The 22,654-nt window shown below is 38.7% G+C and overlaps 1 protein-coding gene across 1 annotated transcript; it reads right to left on the bottom strand.

The window, feature by feature from the left end:
* Positions 1 to 14,866: 14,866 nt before the first annotated feature.
* On the bottom strand, positions 14,867 to 16,925 carry LOC131681564 (uncharacterized). Its single transcript, XM_058962403.1, has 5 exons — positions 16,342 to 16,925; positions 15,953 to 16,282; positions 15,751 to 15,865; positions 15,554 to 15,678; positions 14,867 to 15,497 (listed from the first exon to the last, which is right to left on the bottom strand). The coding sequence occupies exons 1-5, from the start codon at positions 16,447 to 16,449 to the stop codon at positions 15,171 to 15,173; spliced, it is 1,005 nt and encodes a 334-aa protein (XP_058818386.1). The 5' UTR covers positions 16,450 to 16,925; the 3' UTR covers positions 14,867 to 15,170.
* Positions 16,926 to 22,654: the final 5,729 nt, after the last annotated feature.

The raw sequence follows: 22,654 nt of genomic DNA, 5'->3' as shown, positions 1-22,654 counted from the left end.
ATATTTTGCAAAACAACAATATACACAAAAGTTTCAAAAGAGCTACTTTTATGTAAGCTTCCACTTTTTCCAATAGCATTACAACCAATTAGAAACAGTCGGATTCGATAGAACTATTTCAAGTAGTTTACTAGAATATTATAGTTACTATCTTAGTTTTTAGCTTGGCTTAAAACTATGTGTGTGTGTAGAATTATTCACGTATTCACAATAGCTCATCACCGGCCAAAATGCCCCACCCATTGTTGTGGGGCATACTCGCCGATTGCTGTGGGGCATACCGTCCTCTTGTTGTGGGGCATATTACACTTTCACCGGGGGCATTTTGCCCTGGGTGAAAGAAAAAACTAGAATTTAGGCATCTTTGAAAAATGTTTAATAGTACTTGTATCAGGATGTTTTTAATAAAAAATGAAACGGATACTAATTTCTAACTAATATAACAATAAATTAGAGTAGTTAGTGAGAAGATCATAGCGTCGAATGGTGAAATATAGCTATTTTTGCTTAAGGGGGGCGTATTAGACCTGTTTACCCTAAGTCAACGACTGCTTTTTCAAATGCCAGAAGCATCACACGCGAGAAAATTAAATATCTATCGATTATTGACACTGCTTCCTATGATATTATTTCGTTATAATTCCGTTCAATACTCAATAAATTTTTTTTTTGAATGATTATTCTCGTACCTAGATGAAATGGCAGGAGCGAAATTTCCACTTCCTTTCTAGGCAAGGCCTACTACTCAATTTCGGAAACGAGCGTAATCCATTATTGGGGCAAAATGAGCTAAGTGTCACTGAATTGGTCGTAACGGACTGATCGGCTGTTGTCGAGGCCAGTTTTCTACGGAAGTATTGGATAAAACTCTGCCCCAGGAAACAGACATTATTCATATTACCCAAGAGGGTGAATGTTTAGACGTTTCTTTGAAAAATGAGTGAAGCCAACAAAAGCTGGCCTCCTGGCTCGGATAGTTGCCAAAAATGACAGCGAACGCGCTTTAAGCAACATTCACATTGTTACGAGCCAATGTTGTTAACACGACCTGAAACTTGTCGAATGCAAACAAACTTCATTTTGATGTGCTTAACCGGTATGCAGGCGATAAAAACGTACGAATTTTATAGAGAAGAAGCAATGCAAGAAAAAGCGTGCTTTCTCATATATTGTTAATATTTATGTATTCTGAATCCCACTTTCAAACAGAGTTGTACAGTTCATGTGAACAGACCTTAAATATTTGTAACGTAGCTAGCGCTTCTGGCATTTGGTGGTGGTGGTGGTTTTGGTTCCGGCAACAACCAGTTTTCATGGGGCTGCCGTTACTCCACTTTGTTGCAAGATCGGCGCGGTTCAATTTTGATGGCACCCACATCCACTCCTTTTGCTTAGTGGACATCTCGCCAACGCTAACAGCTGCTTGTATCACCTGTGATCGTGGGAAAGAATCCACATGAGTACGGTTCCAGAATCACTCAACAGTAGCGTCGGCTAATGGGGAAGGTGAGTTGACTTTGAATAGCACCCATTAATCGAGTTCCAAGGACAGCCGCATTTAGCAGATTCTTTTCAACAGCGCGTCCTTGGTCTTTTCACCGACAAGCGCCACTTGCACACTATTAGCTGTCTCTAAGCGGAAATAAACTGCGCAGGCATACGTTGCTTCGCTGGCATCGACGAAAACATGGAATTCAAGATTATCAAAGTTTTTGGGGAACGATGAGCGGAAATAGCATCTTAGTGTACGAAGAGTGTTTAGCTGCGGAAAAAGATTTTAACATTGTTGCCAGCGTTCATTGATTTCATTCGCTACTTTCTGGTTCCACTCTGTTCCTTTCGCCCAGATATGCTGAAGGAGGATTTTACCATGCACGAGGAAGAATGCGATAAATCCTACTGGATTGAACACGCTCATGACCACCCGTGCAATCTTTCGTTTTGTGGGAATATGATTATCGAGAAGAATAAACTGCAGATCTTCTCTCAACCCCAGAGCGTACACGAACTCATCATCGTATGGCAACCACTTCATTCCAAGGACCGACTCATATTTTTCCCCCCGTTTCAGATCTAGGTTCTTCTGCTATAGTTCATCCGTCTCTCATGTTTTCTGCAGAACTTCGGTCTCGTTAGACAGGAAGTGCCGCAGGGTGAAGCCACCTTGCGAGTGTACCAGCTTGACTTCGTTTACCACCGCGATCGCCCCGTTGACCGACTCAAAGCTGTCCAGATAATCGTCAACATTGTGGTTGATCTTGATGGCTCGTGGATACTCGGTCGCAAACTCGTCAGCGTTGAGATTTTTCACGAACTCTGCGGATGCTGGCGAACAGGTGGAACAGAATGTCGCAACGTCCATCACGTACACTTGGGGGTGGTCAGATGGGTGTTCTCGGAACAGAAACCTTGAGACTGGCAATAGGTAGTTCGTATTTAAATCAGATGGAACATTTGCATGATGTCTCCACACACTGCAACGGGATATTGACGGAACTGATAGAGAACTCTCGGAAGATGAGTCAGGAGATCTGGTTCTTTGAGTAATTTAGAATTTAAGGATACATCAGCCACTTTTGCTGCTGCGTCTCAGATCAATAGTAGCTTCTCTGGCTTTCGAGGGTTGGTAACGACACCCAGGGGCAGGTACCATACCCGTCCGGATTCAACGGATGTCAATTCTTCCAGGTTTGCTTTATGAGCATAGCCATTAGCTCGTATACATAAATTTGCTCACGCACTCGCTTCTCCAGTGACGGACCCTTTTGGAGCTTTCGTTCCAGCCCTTCTAGTCGCCGCAAGGCCGTTGGGTAGCTGTCTGGGAAATTTGGATTATTTGTTCTTCAAAGCAGCCCGGTTTCGCAGCTGGATCCGGATGATACGCGCCTAATTGTATCCACTAGCAGCTGCCTGGCACGCTTGTCATCGTCGGACTCAGGGACCTCGCACAAACGGGAAATACCAGCTTTATCTAAAGTGAAGAAATCGCGGAGTAGCTCGTTCAATTCCCGATTCGGGTCAGACACTACTCCGACATGAAAATTTACCACAGCCGTTTGCCACGATTGGTTCATAAATACTCCATGCCAGCCGGCATTTTGCACCGATTGGGTCGCTAAGTCCTTTTTCTCGCAGCTTCAGGGGAACGCATAGCCTTAAGTTGTCTAGACCTATCAGCAGCTTGGGCTGAGCCAGTTCATAGTCCTGCAATGGAAGACCACGTAGATGGGGATAGCTTTGGGCCAAATTTCCATATTTTAGTGTTTGGGAACGGACCAGGAGGCTAACTGTACGAGTGCCAATGAGTGTGTACTGAGTGCCACATACCTTACCGGAGATATCAACCTGCACACGTTGCGACTTCAGCTCGACCCGCTTTATATTTCCAGTCCACTGAAGCGTCAGTGGTTCCGTCTGAACTTCGACCCCCAGCTGCTTTGCAACAGATTCTTCTAATAATAGACTAATAATAGAGTATACGAAGAGCCTTTATCGATGAATGCGAAGGTGGTTAGTCGACTGTTGTAGCTAGATAGAACGATGGGAACGATGCGAAAGAGTGGCCACTTAAGGTCACCAGAAAATACGTGACTAGCTGATACGCCTACGTTTTCGGTGGGAGGATATGAGCAATGTAGGAGAGTGTGGTGTTACTGGTTGCACCCCTAAATCCCACACCTGTTCCATGATCTACATAGCCATTTTCCATGTCTATTGAGGCAGGTTCTGTAAAATCCGCATCTCACCCGACGCGGCATATCTTGGCAATTTTATATAAAAGGAATTCATAGTTCTGCCTCTAGATCTGCAGAGTGACTAAGAATTTTGAATTTTTAATTTTTGAATCCTGAAATTAAACAATAAGGCGTTTGTATATTTATGATGAATGTTTCTAAGTTAAATAGGACCATTTAAGCGTGATTTGCAAAATTATGAGGTGGTGTGATGTTGTTTAGATTTTGTGAGAGTTGACATAGAGAGTGATCTAGCTGAAAAAATCGGGGACGGTGGGAAGTTGTGAACACCGTCAATACCCTCCAAGCTACAAATTATAAAAATGTGGTAACTACTGTTAAATGTTTCTACTGACATGACGTCACTTTCTCATTGGTAAATATTGCATTAACTTATGTTCTTAATCGCTCTGTGCCGCACCCGCGAATTCAGGTGGCTTGGAGCGAATTATTTTGTCACCTGTTCACTGCGAATCAGGTCACTTTTCCATCTCAGCATTAGTTTAGAAATATCTAAAAATTTATCTTTTATAGCACTAATGAAAATAAACCACAAAAATATTCCATTTCTCCTACTTTTTGCGATGGCTCATCAAACTAAAAAAATGCCGATCCCAAGCTTTTCACGCAATCTGTCGTATCTCACACAAGATAACGATTATTTTAAATTACTTCAGCCTGTGGTCGTATTAAGGTGTCCTTTACAAATACCAGTACATAAAATTATATCAGTCTGCTAGTGATGTGCGCGTGGTTCCTTTATTGTAGAGTAGCGTGTGGCGTTTTGAGATTACATGTTCAAAATCACTTGACTATGATATTGTTGTAGCCGTTTTTTGCCCTGAAGATGAAAGCGTAGACCTTTGAAACATAGGCGATAGACAAAATAAAATATTTGCTAAAACCGTGACCAAAAGCCATCTCCATCTGTTGAAAACAAAGTGGTCGTTCTTCTAGTTAGCCATAAAATTGAATTGAAAATCGATCAATGGTTAGGTAGAAGGGCGACTCGTACCTCCTAGGATATAATGGTGACCTACCAGTGCAACACCTGAAATCTAACGACCCAACAGGCAGTGCACTTAACATGCAAACAACCCCCCACTCCCTATTGGAGCGGGGATCCCGCCCCCTCCATTCCACTTAGTCGATCCTAACCCGTCTACGTTATTCTGAGGACGTAAGAGATTGCCAAACTCTATCACAATCGCGAAACGAGGAACAACGCATATCAGCTGCTACTTTCTTCATATTATAAAATGGGTCTAAGCTGGAATCGACTCAAGAAGCAATGAAGAATGCAATCAGATCCAGATATGACTTGAGTACCAGATCTAAGAAAGCCCTCATATTTTTACATAAGGGACCATTCATAAATTACGTAACGCGTTTAGGGGGGGGGGGAGGGGGTACGAGAAGTTGTGACATGTTGTTACATATGGGGGAGGGGGAGTAGGCTAGATCGTTACGTAACATGTTTCTACTGAACAAAAAAAAAATTTCGAGGAATTTGTTACGTAATAGGGGAGGGGGGGATAGAGAAATTTGTGACAATTTGTTACATGGGGGGAGGGGGGAGTCAATTTTGGGCAATTTTCGCGTTACGTAATTTATGAATGGTCCCTAAGCTGGGTCACCTTATAGGTAGCAAAATGTTAGAGGTCATCTCCAAGCCAACCCTCAACATATAGTACAGGGTGTCATCTATGATCCTTCTACCAAGAATGTAGAAGAATCCTGACTTCTGGAAGAGCTGAAGGTTTACGGAGTTTCAAATGTTCGACGTATAACTAAAATTGATGGTAAACCGATCAACACACCGCTGATCATTTTCTGGCTCCATTTTTTCAGAACACATGTCCACTTCCGTTTCCTCCTGTGCATTATCCACTGCGGATGAGTGTGGTCATTTCGAGCATGGCAGTCGTATCTGCCTTAACTGCGCCGCCTGTAGCCGTAAAACACGAAACATTCAAGGAAAAACTCCTGCTGCAACCCAAATCTTGTATGAACTGCGAACAAGAACATTCGGTCCGTAGCAGTAACATGTCCTAAATTTATCGAGAAGGAACAGATCACCAACATCAGAATCGAAAAAAGCTTTACCTTTTCCGAGGCAAAGGCTCTGATAACAAAACGGAACCAAGGCACCAGCTACGTCAGCACCGTCAAAGTTAACACAAAGAATAGGCTGAATGGGATACAAAAGTACTGCGCATAAAAGCGTATCAGTTCCATATTGACTTTTCTTACAGTTCTTACAAATAGTTTGAAAAATTTCAATATAAAAATGTGAATGATTGTTCCGAAGAAAAAATAGCAAATCGTTGGTCCCATACTAGAAATAAAGGCGTAACAGTTCCATCAATAGATTCGTTCGTTCGTTAACTGAAATCTAAACCTAATTCGTTCTGGAAGTATGTGAATGAGCAGCGAAAATAAAGAGTTTTAGGCTCCGACACAAAGGAAATCTGCCAACTGTCCGACAAATTTTCTAGTGTTTTTTTCGACGAGCGCATTACATCACAAGTTGCCGCTGCACAGTGGCAGATTTTCGTGAAAACCTGGCAAAAGTCGAAAATGGTTTTGATTGACCTGCAAAAGTACATACCATGGTTTTTTGGGGTACAGATTACGATTTTAATATCAGATTTTGAAAATTTGAAATGGCGGGTACAAAAAGGCAGACATTTTAATTTATATATGGGTTAATTTCTACATACGAAGATTTAATGATTCCAGTGGATGCCAATAACGTTTATAATGTGTTACTGTGTTTAATTTGCCACAAGGTTCTACTATATTGACTTTGTTGGCTATTTTCGGCAAATTTAAGACTAAGAAAAACGAAAGCAATGAAATTGAAAAACAATGAAATTGAAAATCGATAATCTAGGTATTCTAGAGAGAATCAGTTATAAACTTAGAACGGAAAACTAGCACTAGGCAGGCTCATATGGATATAATCGAAACGAAATGTGTTGCCTTCTGCTGGTAGGAGTTGTGCTTTCCAAGTCTACGGCATAGTCGTAGATAGAACATAACTCATCATCATGTTTTACCCTCGGCGTCGGCGCAAATATATAATGACCCACAGTCCTCTACTTTGCCGTTCTAATAACTGATCTAGACTGTCTATCCGTCTTTAATTTTTGCATATCTTTCGTTTTTCTTAACCTTAAATTTGCTGAAAATAACTAACAAAATCAATTCAACACAATATACAAATCCAAAAGCGAATGCATATCTAAACGCCAATATCCGCATAATCCGCAGGACAAGTAGAAATAACAAAGGCAAAAAATGAATCGGATCAACCAAACCCTTCAGAAGCAACCTAATATAACCTTATAACAATTATAACCTCGCCGCTCTTTGCGTTGACTTCACACGATACACCCATGTGACTCCAGCTATTAAGTCATTTTATCCCACACCTGTGATTATCTCATTAGGCTCTAATCCGTTCGCTTTCAGGAATGGTGTTGCGAAATGACTATTGATTTTACATTACTTTCAATATATGATCTGCGGTGGGAATTTTTTTAAATGTTATCGGAATATACTGTTATAACTAACAATCCCAAAAGGGTAAACTCCTGATTATAGTTCTTAAATTTTCATAGATGTGCAAGGTGAGATTGAGAGAAACAGTCTTGATTATTATCTCACAGAACGGGCTGACCTTAAAATGCATTGCTGATAGGGGGGGGAGGGTTTCAGCGTGAAAAAAATATTTTTCGCGATTTTTTTTAGAACTTTGCCTGAAGCGAATTGATCAAAACTTTTGTACGTTTTAAAGCATCATCTAAATAACATTCTGTAATTTTTCTGTGTAAAAATATCGATAAACGACTCGGTGACGAAACTTTTTGTAGAACGTCTCCGGAAAAAAACATGATTTGCGGTGTTTTTGACATAAATTTGATCTGCCACCGATGAAGAATGACCTCGACGATGAGTTTCAACGTCATAAAAGAGCTCTCGCTAAGCTGGACGAACCAATCGAATACCGGGATAATCTCGATCCAACAACCAGGGCCGTCTTAACGCCACTCGGGGCCCCTGGGCATTACTGAGCTAAGGGGCCCCTATAATTGAACAGATATAAACGACTGCAGGGTAGGAAAATCAAAAATGATTCCCAGCATCACGGAGCTATTTCTACTCCATGCCAGCCTGGCAATCAAAATATATAGAGAAAAAACACGAAATCACATTTCAATCACCATAGATGTCGCTGTAATGTCCAAGTACGGAGTACGGTTTGAGCAGATCCTAAAAAACTATTAGGGCTAGTGGCAAAGGGCCTAACACATTATATGCGGTGATGGAAGTTCGAACAGTATAATGGCATTACCAACTACGTTATGCTCTCTCCGGACGGTGTAATCTGATCTTTATAGTTGTAAGAGGTTGTTTGAGGATGAAGAGTGCATCCGCCAAGAAGCAGAAATGGTGGAGTAGGGCGGGTTAAACGTCTATATTTTGAATGCTATCCAGACTAGTAAAAATTTCTTCGTACATACTCCATAACGTGTAACCTTAAACACATTTCACACTTCCTAATATTTTGAGGAAGATTTCATGTAGTTTCCACATGTAAATCTGATTTTCTCAACACTGAGGTCATTTTAGCTCAATGATTATTAAATTTCGTTAATAGATGAGCATCAAACTTTGTAATTGACACGTAGCTGCCAAAGTTTAGCAACAACAATTTTGACCGCTTGTCGTTTCTAGTATCAACACATTTTTAAGTACCCTTCTTTAGGGTCAATGGTATTGAAAGTAAAGAAATATACACGATATAAAGCACAACAATGTTGACGATTCATTTAATATTCCTAATACGATAAAACTGGAAAAAGTCTCTTTCAAAATTTGGAAAAAGCCACATTTTTTCTTTCAAGCACAATTTTACTTCGTTTACAGATGACAATATTAAACATTGCAGCCTAAAAAATCATTTTATTTTGAACCTAACTGTGTGAGTCGAAATGAGTCGAAATGAGGTTAATTCATTTTCGATGTTCGGATTTTTGCTGCAGGAAAAAAATTGACGATTCTTTGAAATATTGCCTCTTTTTGTACGAATTGTTGTAGAGGTAGATTATATTTTCTGAAAGAAATTTTGTTCACTCGCTTATTGTAATCGGTTTGGCAAGGTGAGGAAAGCGAACATGTACATTTTAAGTAATCCATTTCAACAAATTGGTATTTCGAAAACGACGCTGGTGGTTAAATGGAAAGTCTAGGATTCAGACGATGGAGTCGCCTCTCTGGTGTTGGTGATAGGCACTCAGTGCAGAAAGAGACCGACGGAAAATAAATTAGAAATGATAACTATAACTAGCATTTCTACCATTTGAAAGTACAAAAACTGTTACGTAAACGAATTTTAGAATGTTTTCATAACGAAACATCGAAATTACTCGACTATATAAATATGAGTGGTACAATTCATTTCAACGTCAATCATGTAAAACAATCGAAAGAGAAAACACATGGAGTTGGCTTGAGGTACAAATCCCCGACTACATACGGGGAATGTTCCATTTGAGCCAATATATTCCGATTCCTGATTCTGATTCTTGCACGCACTATGACGCGTAATATACTTTTGCATTTGTCATTTTACCGTAAACTGAGATTTTGAATTTAGCAAAGCAAAACTGAATTTCAAATTTCAAATTATTTTATTTCTGCAGCACAAGCATTTTGTGGAAAAATACTAATCGAAAAAAATGTACACACAACATAGGTTACCAAATACTCGATGTTCTTCAGATATTATGAAAGGTACACACATTTGCCTTGACTCTTAAGATCAGATCAGATTTAGGGTAAAGATCGGATGGATTTGTGTAGACTATTTGAATCACACTTTCATGAAGGTATTTTCAAACTTTTTTTTTGCGACAAAACGGTATGCCTTCATGGCGGCCTAATTTTTTTTTTTGAATTTCGGAGTGTAGTAGAATACTAACATTATTGTTTCTGTACCAGACCTCGAGAAGTCACCGTTAAAGCCTTCTATAAATATACTTTACCGTTCACGGCCCCAGACATCGTGAAGAACTGAATATTTGGCACCTCCGCGAATCGCTTGCCAAACAAGGATTTTGTAGCGAATTTCGACATAATCTTCCTCCACTTTCTGTATAGCTTCTTGCGCAAGTTTTGTCACTGTGTTATGGTTGCCGCTCCTGGTTGGTACATTTCAAGATTTGTATACGTGTGGTACAAAACATTCCATTGCTGTTTTGGCACAAAATAAACATGAATCAGGATGTTTGATTGACGTGTAAATTTGTTCAATACTATCCAGGCCATGCAGTGCGACGTTTTCTTTTAATCACAATTCCGCTTGATTACCTGCTCTTTAATCACACGGTGAAAGGTGCAATGTGCGATTCCGATCTGCTACTAGCATAGCATAGCAAAAACGACCGCACTCATCATGGGTGTCTGATACAGTGAAATCTTTTTATACGACAGTATAGTTCACTGCACACCTGGCCATGTCCTTACGATCGCTAGAGGTAAGGAAATGTTAGTTGAATACCTACTTAAGAAGATACGGGAAACCCACGCAATCTCCATAGGTATTACGGATGTTAGATTTTGTTAGTAGGGAAGGTAAAGGGATGTGGTTGGAGTGATTTTATATATTCAACAAAATGGATAATGAAAATTATTATAAATCGGATTGATCTCACCAGATTTATTTGGGCGATGACAACACCAACAGACTACTTTCTCCGAGTATTACGCTTAGCTGGGTTACCACAGCAATGAAAAACTTCAGATGTAGTTGACGAAGAAGGCATCGGTGAGGACCCATGCGACGATTCTGACTGCAAATCAGTAACAAACCGATATCGATACTGACGTTTCCACGAAAATGACTTCACTATTTTGCCTGTGCGATTCCGATCTGCTACTGATCCATTATTATCCACACGGTAGAGAGTTATAAAACATCGAATGCGACTAGTTTTTGGAATTATTTCATCCTATCTTGGGGGCCCCAAAAAACCCGGGGACGCTAGCCCTGGCCCAGTGTGCCCATGCGTAAAGACGGTACTGCCAACAACGCACCATGCCTGGGAGGAAAGGAGCAGTCAAGATGAGGAAATGATCTTCGTCGTCCTCGTCGACTTCCTATATCAGTGAGTATGAATATTGAAATCCGTCGCGTCGGAACCGTTACAACGTTCACAGCCGGCTCAAATAAAGGTGGCCGGTATAAATGTACCTCCAAAGCAGATTTTTTCATCCACGAATAGCATCGAATGCAGAGTTAATCTTCTAACGAAAATCATATTGGAACTGCTTCTGCACTGGTCATAACTCTAGAAGTTGCGGATCCAGGAATCAGTAGCGACTGGCTCAAATGGCACGTTCACCATGTTGATCGGAGATTTGTTCCTTGCCATGAATCGTCTTTTCATCATTTTCCTGATGGGAAGGATTGGGGAATCCAGTCACACGACAATTCCTCGCGAAGAGGAATTCTCACATTGAATGTTCTAAAAGGAAAACTACATGTGAGCGTAAATCGATGTGAGCTGTCCTATTAAGTTTGAGTCAAGAATTACCCCAACGTACTTGACTTGATCTGCGACAATAATTTCAGAGTCAAAAAACTGCAACGAACGAGCTCCGGTTGTAATCCTTCGTTGCGTGAAAAGTACCATTGATGTTTTATTTGGATAAACTGATAGTCCAACATGAAGACACCATTGTTGAACAACACATGTTGTTTGTTGCTTTGATTTGATGCATGTTGCATCAAATTAAAAAGTGTGTTGGTGCAAATACCGGTGATCATAATAGGATAATCATCGGTGAAATCATACGTCGGAAACACAAGCTAATTAAGTTTCCTCAACAAGGTTCCAAAGACACCACACCACCTTAAGGACATCTGCAGACACTCAGTTTCCTTATCTCTACTTGTTTTAAAGATTAGCACAGATGTCGGTTGCTAAGCATTGCGTGTATCCAGTTCGTGATATAGTAAGGCACTCCATGACCTCGTGCTACTTCAAAAATGGCTTCAAAAACACGTTGTCAAAAGCACCTTCAATATCGAGAAAAACTCCTAAACTTGATTGCTTGTGTGAAAAAACTTTTTCAATGTTGTAGATAACATTGTGTAATATGGTGGTAGTATACTTCCCCTGCTGATATGCATGTTGTATTGCATGCAGCCCAAGCTAACATCCCGAATGTAGTGGGCGATTAAACGTTCCACTGATTTTAGAAGGATTGTGGTTAAACTGATCGGTCTAAAGCTCTTTGGCTCCTCATGAGTGACGCGGCCACCTTTGGGAATGAATTTTACAGTTATTTCCCGCTTCGCTAATAGAATGTATCCTGTTGCAAGACTACAAGTAAGATTTTTTTCAAAATATGCTTGAAGTATTCATATCCTTTTTTGTGGTAGAACTGGAATGATTCCATCCTTTCCCGGAGACTTGTACGTAGAAAAACTTTCAGTCGTCCATTTGATCGGTTCGGTCATCACAATTCTACGATCAAATGTCCAATAATAAGAACTACCTGAAAAGAACTCAGGGGCAGTCGTCAGTGATGGCTCCGTACAGCCTGGAAAGTGTGTTTCAAAATGACAGTTGAGTACTACATCTTCGTCACACGAGTATGCACCATTACCAGTTCCAATCGAGCTGCCATGAAAGTCTTTCCATTTCGAACGTAACTTATTTAAACTACTAGTCTCGTTGAGACTTGAGACATTTGTTCAGAGGATCGAAGGGTATTTCTGTTTGCTTTGCGAGCCAATTTAAATACCTGCGACCCGTGCCTGCGTCTGCGATTCCAAACTCTTCAACATAACTCATCCAAGTAATTTGAAGATTCAATCGTCGGCAGATACCCATGAAACCTAATCGCCAAGCCCTCTTCGTAGATAACGACGGTTTTAGCTCGTTTGGTACGAGCCAGTTTGCCAACTCATGCGTAATACTGTCAGAGGAGAAAGTTACTTTTAATACCTCTTCTCTGCCAGCTCGTGCAAATGTTGGACGGTTTCCTGCATTAAGAATGTGCAGATGTATACTACTTAAGCATTCCTTTAATTCGATGCCTCTCAAATTGATTTCTGAGCTGCTCCAAATGATGGGATGAGCATTTGCATCACTGCCAATTATAAAGGGGAAAACCGTTTCTGCCACAGTATGATACAACCCTTTTGAAATCATCAGAAGGGAATGGTTCAGTATGCGGCAAATATTTTCGAACAATAGACAATATTTCTTGTTTATGTTGTCAACAGTCATATTTCCCGTGACAGCACAAATATCGCGAGTTGTGAGGTCGGATATAAGACATGCTTCAATAGCACTATTCGCAAATCTACATGCACGAGGCATTTGATGTGAATTTGTAATGACATTTTTGTTAAAAGCTACGAAGACGGGGTTAAGTAGCTTTTCAATATAGAAGTTTCCTTTATGTAAATGCCGTTCTTGAATCAAGGTTATGGAAACTTATCCTTCATGCACAAGGTGGGATAGATTCATAGTTGCTGTACGTTTATGCTGAAGATTAATTTATGTTACTCTAACCATACTCGATTACAGCACTACACATTTCATCTTCAGTACTTGTTGTACAGCAACTAGAAGATACCAAACACGTTGGCTTATAGTCGTCTATAGCGAACCCCGAAATGGGTATTAGGGACATGACCACAATTTGAATCCACGATTTACGACGAAACAAACGTCCTCTGTGTTAGGGATTCGTGTAACACAGCAAGGGTCCAGACCCACGACACTCCGTGCGCGACTGGCATATTTTAGTCCTGCTAGATATTCAGTCCTCGGTACGAAGAAACACCTTGACTCCTGTCTTCAGTCGCCTCTTACGACATGGGAGCAGGAGCCCAGTGGATCAATTCTTGGTTGAGATACTTCAACCCGCAGAATGCCACACGGCCTCTAAACTGCTTTTGTCCAGAGAGATAATAGACTTTTTTCAACCTTCTAGTGGACCACAGCTACAGTTCCCTGTTTTGTGGGTTTTTGCCACCGGAACAGGTAATCCGTAGTATAGTTCTTATCCGGTTGAAACAACCACTACCGACACTACACGGTTTATCTAGGCTAAACTATTTTTATATTTTTATTTATCTAGGCTGTTCGGAGACAGAAGCTGATATTGAAGGACAGCTTCCATAGATGGCCGAAAAGCCATCAATTGTTTTAGTCGATATACCTTATACAAAACAGTCTATCTTCAAATTTTAAAGTGTAACCGAAACGTGTTCGGAAAAGTGTTCTCGGTGTATAATTTACTTCGTAATACAGTAGGAACAAAGATAGCCATGATCCAATCACACAAAATGAAATATAGCGCCATATATTTTTGGCGTTTTATAGATTGTACACGCTCGTAAAAAGTTACTCAAAAATGAGTTTAATCCCACCCATTTCCAGATAAAGTGGAACAACCCTTAAATTGAGTAATTCCGGAGTTACTCAAATTTGAGTAAGCCAGCCTGAACCAAAAACTGAGTAATTATTACTCGGTTTTTGAGTACAATATTATCTACACTAAACCCAAAAGTGCTTCACTAGTACTCAGATTTTGAGTTCAACATTGCTCAAATTTTGAGTTCAGTACAAATTTAACAAAACCAAAAATTAAGTAATTATTACGCAGACTTTGAGTTGAACATTACTCAAATTTTGGGTTCAGTAGAACTTCAACAAAACCAAAAATTGATCGATTTTTACTCATATTATGAGCAGAAGCTTACCCAATTTTTGAGTAGACAACAAAGCCAGTTGTAATTCCTCAGTTTTTGGGTAGAATATTACCCAATTTATGAGTGCAATATTCCTCTAAGAACGGTTGGTTTCAAAATCGTCCAATGAAGGACGTTCGTTGGACCAATTTGGGCATCGTCCAAATAACCGTTCAACGAACGTCCATCGTTGGACCCGTGTTGAACGATTTTGAAACAATTTTTTGGACGTCTCAGTGGGATTTCATTAAAACCCAGTAAAGTTCAGCCGGAAATGAGCCGGAATTGCAGTTGTTTCCAGTCAGTATTCCGGCTCCAGTGACACAATCGATTCTAGTTAGAATAGGTTGTGTCACTGGAGCCGGAATACTGACTGGAGCCATCCGGATTATGACTTGCAATTCTGAATGGTTTCTGTAAGAAGAAATGCAACAACCGATTCCTATTTAAATTGGTTCATGATCGATTGTTGCATTTGAACTGGAACTAAACCGGTTTACATCCAGTGAAGAAATTGGCCGTCAAAATTTTGTTTTGGATACAACACAATGCAGTCTTTCTTTTCTTATGGAATATTTTTACAATAATAATTAAAGAAACTTCTGTTTATTAAATTTTATGGTTTTTAGTAAGTATTGTATAAAAAAGTTGTCCTTTTATTTGTTGTCAATACGTGCGCGGGAAACTTCAATAAAAGTTTGGACGAGTCTATTCACAGTTGTCCTCTGACTGTGCGGAATTATATTATATATGGCACATGCCAGAAAGTCCCAAAACATTCTAAAATTAGGTGGCACCTCCACTCCGAGAACTGCGTGGCATTTGAATAAAATTTCCACTGCATGAATAGAATTGTTAGTCTCGAATATAACTTTTTTCTCACAAATGACGGCATAATTTCCTCTTTTCATCGGGCTTGCTACGCACACCATGTGTAGTTTGGAATCAGTTGCGGGGGATGCCATGTATGTATCTAAGCACTCCTAATGATGATATAAAATCATTACATCTAACCTTATGTATATTATATTGCATTTACCCCAATCCAACGAATTAAAATTGAAGCCGAATGTTCTTCGCCTACAGTTGGACAGCCTACCAGCGTTCTTTTTTGTCCGCGAATTGGCATATGAGAAATTATTCTCAAGCATCCTCGAATGTGATCTGTGAATAGTTTTACAAATTTAAAATTTTATGACAGACCTTTGGGCTAAATTAAAAAAAATTATATCTCACCATCTTCTACTCTAGAGAATCTGGACGGTGAATAAGATAGACACTGAGAGAAGACATCCTCGATTTTGAGACCTTCTGTTCTGTTAGGATACAATCTCTCAAACATTTGACGAATCTAGAAAAAGTGATATGATATAAATATTCATATGTTCCGTGAATACCATAAAGTGAAATAGTAAATAATAAAAAATAAACATGTTACCACCAATCCTTCATATGAACACAGGTGTGGAAACATATCCAAGATATCATTAACGGGTTTCTTTTCTTTTAATAACAGTTTGAGGACTGGAAAGCATCGGTCCATTTCATCACAAATATGTTCTGCTACTGATGCCGATGCAAGCATTACTCGGAGCAATTGAGCCCGCTCTACAAGTTCAGTTGAAACGGACTCTTCTACAGGCATAGTTCCTCGATTATATTTATGTTTTTCTGCAGGTAGCTGTTTGATGACATTCCGGATGCGATGAAATATCATGCCAGTATGAGCACCCTTTTCCTTGCCTCCGTTGCGCCAAAAGAAAAATGACTAGCATGAAAATAATTATAATTATATTAGAGAAATTAAATAAGCATAGAATAACAAACCTCATCAGGAGCAGTTGGTGTGACTCGCGTATTACTAAGTTGTGGAAATAATTTTACGATTTGAACAGCTGCCGCATGCTGTTGATCAACAGAAGGATACCTGCGCATTTAGAGATCATTGGTTCGTTACTCCGAAAAAGACCAAAAAGATTCCGTGAAAGATTAAGTTCTAAATTTCTTAAAAAAAATCTAAATGGTAAAAGTATGAACGGTATTTGATTCGTAATTCTTTGCATGCTGGGACACATCTATTTTCTGAAGAAAATCGGTCAGTTTATTACTGTTTTAAAAGTCTGTAAATGTCTGGACCAGGCATACGCAGAACTTTTTTTTAATCACCGATATCATACTTTTTGATCTGCCTCTCGTTTCTTCTGCTGCAAATTTTGTGCATTGGACGTATTCGGTCTATCCACTAATTGAATATTTACTAGAAGTATATGCTAGAAAATGCATGAAAATTCTCGACAAACATATGATTACGGCCTAAAAGCCAACTGTCAAAATCCACTTTGAATGGAAATTCCGGACAAACCGTTACACGCCAATCACAGATGTTGGTAGTAAACGAAAGAGAAAAGTTTTCTCTTTCATAAACTGTTGTGAGCTGTGTTCGACTAGTAACGGTTTGTCTGGAATTTCCATTCAAAGTGGATTTTGACGGTTGGCTTTTAGGCCGTAATCATATGTTCGTCGAGAATTACAGCAAAAGAGACGGGAATGAAAGTATGCTAATTCTGCATATTTTTGTTTCTCAGTGCAGCAAATCTGTCCACAGTCTGTAAATCTGGCATCGCTGTTGCTCGATTCAACGACATTGCGGCTTAGTTAGACCCTTTGGTCGATTTACGATTGAACTGTATATGTAAACAAATAAACACGCTCGCTATAAACAGAAATTGTATACCTTTAAATTCTGTTGGTTTAAATGTTTAAGTTATTATAATTCGTCGTCGTCGGTCGTCTTTATAATTTTGTGCCGGAACATGACGAATTACTTTTTCTAAGTACCACCGTCAAAGACGCATGTACGTTCTTATGCCGAAGTTTATAAATCGAACCAGATTGAAGATGTGAAAAGAATGGTCAATATTGAAATCAGGATGCGAAGAACTGATAACTATGTGGTTTCCTCTAGCAGTTTGTACTGTGTTTCATACATTTCTTTACATTTATAATCAGAAGTGAAGTTGTTTGGCCGTGCTTCATTACTATGCATACTTCATAGTTTCATAGGCTCAATGAAGTAATAATGCATGATACTGATTGACTACGATGTTTTTTGAAATAGAAGCTTCACAACGAAAGGCATTGCTTTTCTCTGCTCATAGACAGTGTTAGATCACCTGCATATTTGCTCGAAGGACTACTAAGGGCCGATTTCTTCATTCTCGCTTAACGTCTTAACCAGGTTTAAACGTACTGGTGAACCCGGTTTAAAATTTAAGCGAGGATAAAGAAATTGGCCGTAAGCCCTATAAATATGTATAGGCATTGCGCATTTCGCCGCAAGGTTGCTCTAGCGGAGAGACTCGTGCGGTTCAATGTAAACAATTCATTCTATCACACTTTAAGGAGTGTTCATAGTTTGATGCACTAGTAGAGTAACAAATAAAACTTTCTACTTGCCTTTGACCGTCCATTATTTGAGTCTCCATTTGCTTGCATGCGACTCGTGTAAGATGATTTAAACCGTCCTTATCTGGTACGATCCCTTGATCCAAAATTGGATACAAAATTTTCATTCGGAGTTTTGCGTCATCTTCGAATGTCGAACGGTTAATCTGAAAACGTTAAATATGTATAGTACGACAAGCGCTTACAGTAATTATAGTAGAAAGTTTACCAAATTTTGAACATTAGTGGAAGTCTCATCAATTTTATCTTTGGTCGGATTAGCTTCAGAACTATAGTTTTTTATTATGTTAAGAATTGTTAGACGGGATCCTTTTTCGATTATCCCCATTTCAACTAGGTCGGCATCGTTGAGCAGAACTAGGTTCTGATCGTTTATTTTTTGGGCTGAAAAGAGCGAATAAGTATATATAAAGGTTTAAAGTGACATCTCAAGTTGTTTGCACTACCTTCTTGATTGTTGTTTATTTTATTATAAATTTATTTCCAAGTTTATTTCCCTACTAACTATCTACATATTTCAAACTTATATAGTAGTTTTCTTCTGAATCTCCGTATATACTCCATAAGTTGTATGTTTTTTTCGTTTGCAAGTTCTTGTGTGATATGCGAATAACTTGACTGTCAGTTTTGAGTTTGTAACTGTTGTATTGTAAACAATATTCGCATTCGAGATGCTGTATTAGGCAAACAATTTGATTATCCGATTGCAATATATCTATTATCAAACCATAGGACATTTCGTTGCATACTTGGTATTTCGCTATCAGTCCCGGCCGAAAGCTTGTGTTATTTATTTTCATATGGTTTATATATTTGATTGAATCTGGTAGATCCCGGATCAGGAGTAAATTATTTAGAGATTTTTTGTGTATGTGCTTTGACGAAACGATATCTACCGTACCAATTTCGTATGAATGGTCAAGAATAGTGGTCATCTCCCGAATAGAAATGTACAGTAACAAAACCTTGATTTTCACTGTGACAGTACAGTATTTTTACAATAATTTACAGTAAGTTTTAGTGTTATGCTACAATACAAAAACAATAAACTTTCACGTTTTTATAGTAAATTTCAATGTAAAATAGACTTTTACAGTGAAAAAGGGGGGGTGGTTATGTATCTTAACATTAAAAAAATCAGTTTTTCTCCATACATTTTTTTCTCGAAAACAGTAAAATTTAATGTGAATGCACTGTATCATATTTTTGCTGAACAGTGAAATTTATTGTTGCATGAAATTTTATTGTAAATCTACTGTGAGAACTTGGCATCGAACAATGTTGAAACAGTAATAACTATAATATTTATTATTTTATGATTGTTTGTAGGGTAAATGCTATTGTAAAATTCTATCCGGGCTGTGCTAGATTCAGGCGCTTAGCAAAGCTGTTTGTTAAATTGATGAAATTGTTGCATGTCTTCGCTTGGGATTTCGACTCCTTGAATTTCGCTTCGAAGCGTAAGCAACTATGATTAACAACTGGCCCATCCTGACGAATTATGTAGGGATAATGAGAGATGTGATGGAATTTATTGGTAGGGTTGATGGCAGGGAAGCAGGATTTGAACAACTTGTAAAAACATTCGATTTCGTTTTCCAGAACGTTAATCTGATTCAATGTTAGCTTATTGGAGAAACTATAATAAGTTATTTTCATGAGAGCTCTAAGCAATGATGATAAATTTGAATTAAATCCGAGAATCTGGTTGAACATAAAAGGGAATGCTCGAAGGAGAAGCCAACATTGCGAAGCTGAGGAATAGCATGTCCACGTACTTTTAACTTCTCGCAAGTAAAATTAGCGGTAGGTTTATCAGCCGATTCAGTTATACCGTATTCGTAATGCTGTATAATTTGGTTGACTTGACTAATCGTTATCACTTTATGGATATTTACATCTTCGTTCAAAACACATTTGATTACGACCATGACGACGCCTTCCAAAAGATCATGCATTGGATCAAACGTGTTATTTTCCGCTATGTTGAAATATTTAACTTCATTCAGTGCTGATTTTCGAATGATTCCGCATTGTGAAGGTGTTTTAGTTCCGCTTTGAAGAGCATTTAAATCACCTTGTATGCTTTCTTCAGTGCGATGAGGGAAGGTATCACCAATGTTTCCACAATGAAGTGCAGTACGCGTCGCATAGCACATTCTACAGAATAGACTTGATTGGGGCCCCATTAACTCGAAAATTTCATGAATTGCCAGCGTGTCCCCCAAAACATGCACTAGAACTGCCCTCATCGTAAACTTTTCACTCCCATATTGTACTACAACACCATCATCTGATTCAAGCTCACGCAAATCTTGAATCAGCGGTTTCATAACGTTATTGTAGCCATATTTTTTTACATCTCTTGAGCGAACTGTAAGCGTTAGATATATCCTGTTGGAGGATGAATTAATTGCGGGGTGGAGATTCTCAATTTTAACACTGAAATTGGTAAGTTTTTTTTTCGATTTGCGTGATCCCAAAGGGTTCAGATATTCGACATCGTCCAGATGAAGCGAGAGTCGTAATGCATCGGGAAACCGTGTCAGGAACGGGTGTGTTTTGAAACGTTGACCATCTTTGAAACCGCACAAGATATCGTCATTCACTGCTTCTTCTGCTATCATCTTGCGAGCTCCGGGATTCTTCATAACCAGTGCTAAAATGCTGGTTAGTGGAATATAGTGAGCAACGTCTTTCACTATTTGTACACTTTTTCTTTTGCCTAGTTTGGTAATCGCAGGGACAGTTTTAGTGATTCTAGTTCTTCCCAAGACTTCTTCCCTAGGGTTAGGCACAGCACAACCCGCAACTCCAGACAAATATGCTAGGTTGTCTTTTGGAGAAGCTACGTCTGCAAAAATTCCATCCAAAGATGCGTCGTTTATAAATTTCAAAGCGTCGGTATCGTTTAATGGGATCGACTTCGATTTCAAAAATTCTCTGAATAGATTCAACATGTAACACTCGTAATCTTCTATAAGATTCGAGGTAACCTGTAAGAACTTTTTGATTTTTGTCTCGGGAAGAGATACATCTTTTCGCAAATCTGTGGCGAATTTACTAATTTTCTTAGTAATTTCATCCAACGACGGCGCCGTTTTAAAGAATATGGTATTCGTTATTCTCAACAGATAATCATCATCTACGAGCATATTTTCCGGATGATTATTTTGAATTTGTTCAACAGCGTCATGGTCGTATGAAATATTTGTAGAATTTTCTGTAATTAGTGGATGAACACTCTCTATGTGCCGTTTCAAGCTCTTAAACCTCTGGTACAGTGAACCACATTCTGAACAAAGGAAAGGTTGAGCGGCTGCTTTGCTGGTGTTCAAATTGTGTACCAACCGGAAGTGTTCCTTCAATTCATCCACGTGTCCAGGAATCATCTTCCCACAATTTGGCACATGGCATGAGAAACCTGAAACCTTACACTTTTTTCCAGTATATATATATATATATATATATATATATATATATATATATATATATATATATATATATATATATATATATATATATATATATATATATATATATATATATATATATATATATATATATATATATATATATATATATATATATATATATATATATATATATATATATATATATATATATATATATATATATATATATATATATATATATATAATATAACGTGAATATTACCTCGCAACTTCATTGCAGTTTCAGCATCCACCTCTTCCGAAATCTTCTGCATGCTGGTTGTTCAAATCCACTCTTTCAATTAAAATGTATTTTACACACTACAACTCTAGCTTCAACTATTATAAATATTTGAACAAATTTTTATTTGTGAAAAAGTGATGAGCGATAACTAAACGAGCGTGTACCTACTAATGGAAAATGGCGGATGACGCTTGGAATTTTTAACTTGGCGAGAAACGGCTTTTCCGTTTGGTAACTCCAAAACGGTTTCTTGTGTAATACCCAAAAATAGAGTCAGAGTTACTCAGAGATATTATACATAACAACTCAATTTTTGACGTTTACGAACATCATTCAAAACTGAGTTAAAAGTACTCAGAATCTGAGTAACTTTTTACGAGCGTGTAGACACAAATACAGTTTTAGGCCAACTAATGACTGTTTCGTTTTTGTTTTGAAATACACCTGTGTAACACGCTTGCTAAATTTTAAGTGTCAACCCCTTTCTCGCATTACACTGGACTAATTTTATAATCAAAGTAAAAACGAAAGCGTAATTAACCTACTGTTATTTGAAAACTGTATGGGTTTGCATTTCAGAACAGACATCCTAGTATGCGTGAGCTGATGGGTAACTGTCGCATACTATAGTGCACAAGGAAGCCATCTCTTGGGGCATCCGTCATAATCGCCACGTGGCTTGCAATACGCGTGTTTGTTGACTACGATTGAAAATAGATTTGTTGAGCAAAACGCGTGCAAAAATGGACAACCAGGAATTTTTGTTAGCAAAAAGCGATTTCGATCTAGCAAAAGTTCGCAGTAGATTGATCAAGTGTATCTATGAGCTACAGTCAAGGCGTGTAAGTAATTTCGTTTTAAGTGTTCATTCCTGTCCACTGAAAATCTTAACATTAACACTGATATTTATACGTTAGAATGAGGTTACATCGATGAAATCCTCTCTGGACGAATCTAACCAAGCAAGGACCACTCT

The sequence above is a fragment of the Topomyia yanbarensis genome, chromosome 2, assembly GCF_030247195.1.
Source record: "Topomyia yanbarensis strain Yona2022 chromosome 2, ASM3024719v1, whole genome shotgun sequence".
Taxonomy (NCBI): domain Eukaryota; kingdom Metazoa; phylum Arthropoda; class Insecta; order Diptera; family Culicidae; genus Topomyia; species Topomyia yanbarensis.
This window is presented reverse-complemented; position numbering and strand designations above follow the sequence as displayed.

Excerpts from the sequence above, each read along its gene's own strand:
- LOC131681564 (XM_058962403.1), bottom strand. The coding sequence starts at position 16,449 with ATGCGCAGGTATCCTTCTGTTGATCAACAGCATGCGGCAGCTGTTCAA. Across the intron at positions 16,283-16,341 it reads CACCAACTGCTCCTGATGAG|TCATTTTTCTTTTGGCGCAA; the intron begins GTTTGTTATTCT and ends TTTTCATGCTAG. Across the intron at positions 15,679-15,750 it reads ATTCTCTAGAGTAGAAGATG|ATCACATTCGAGGATGCTTG; the intron begins GTGAGATATAAT and ends AACTATTCACAG.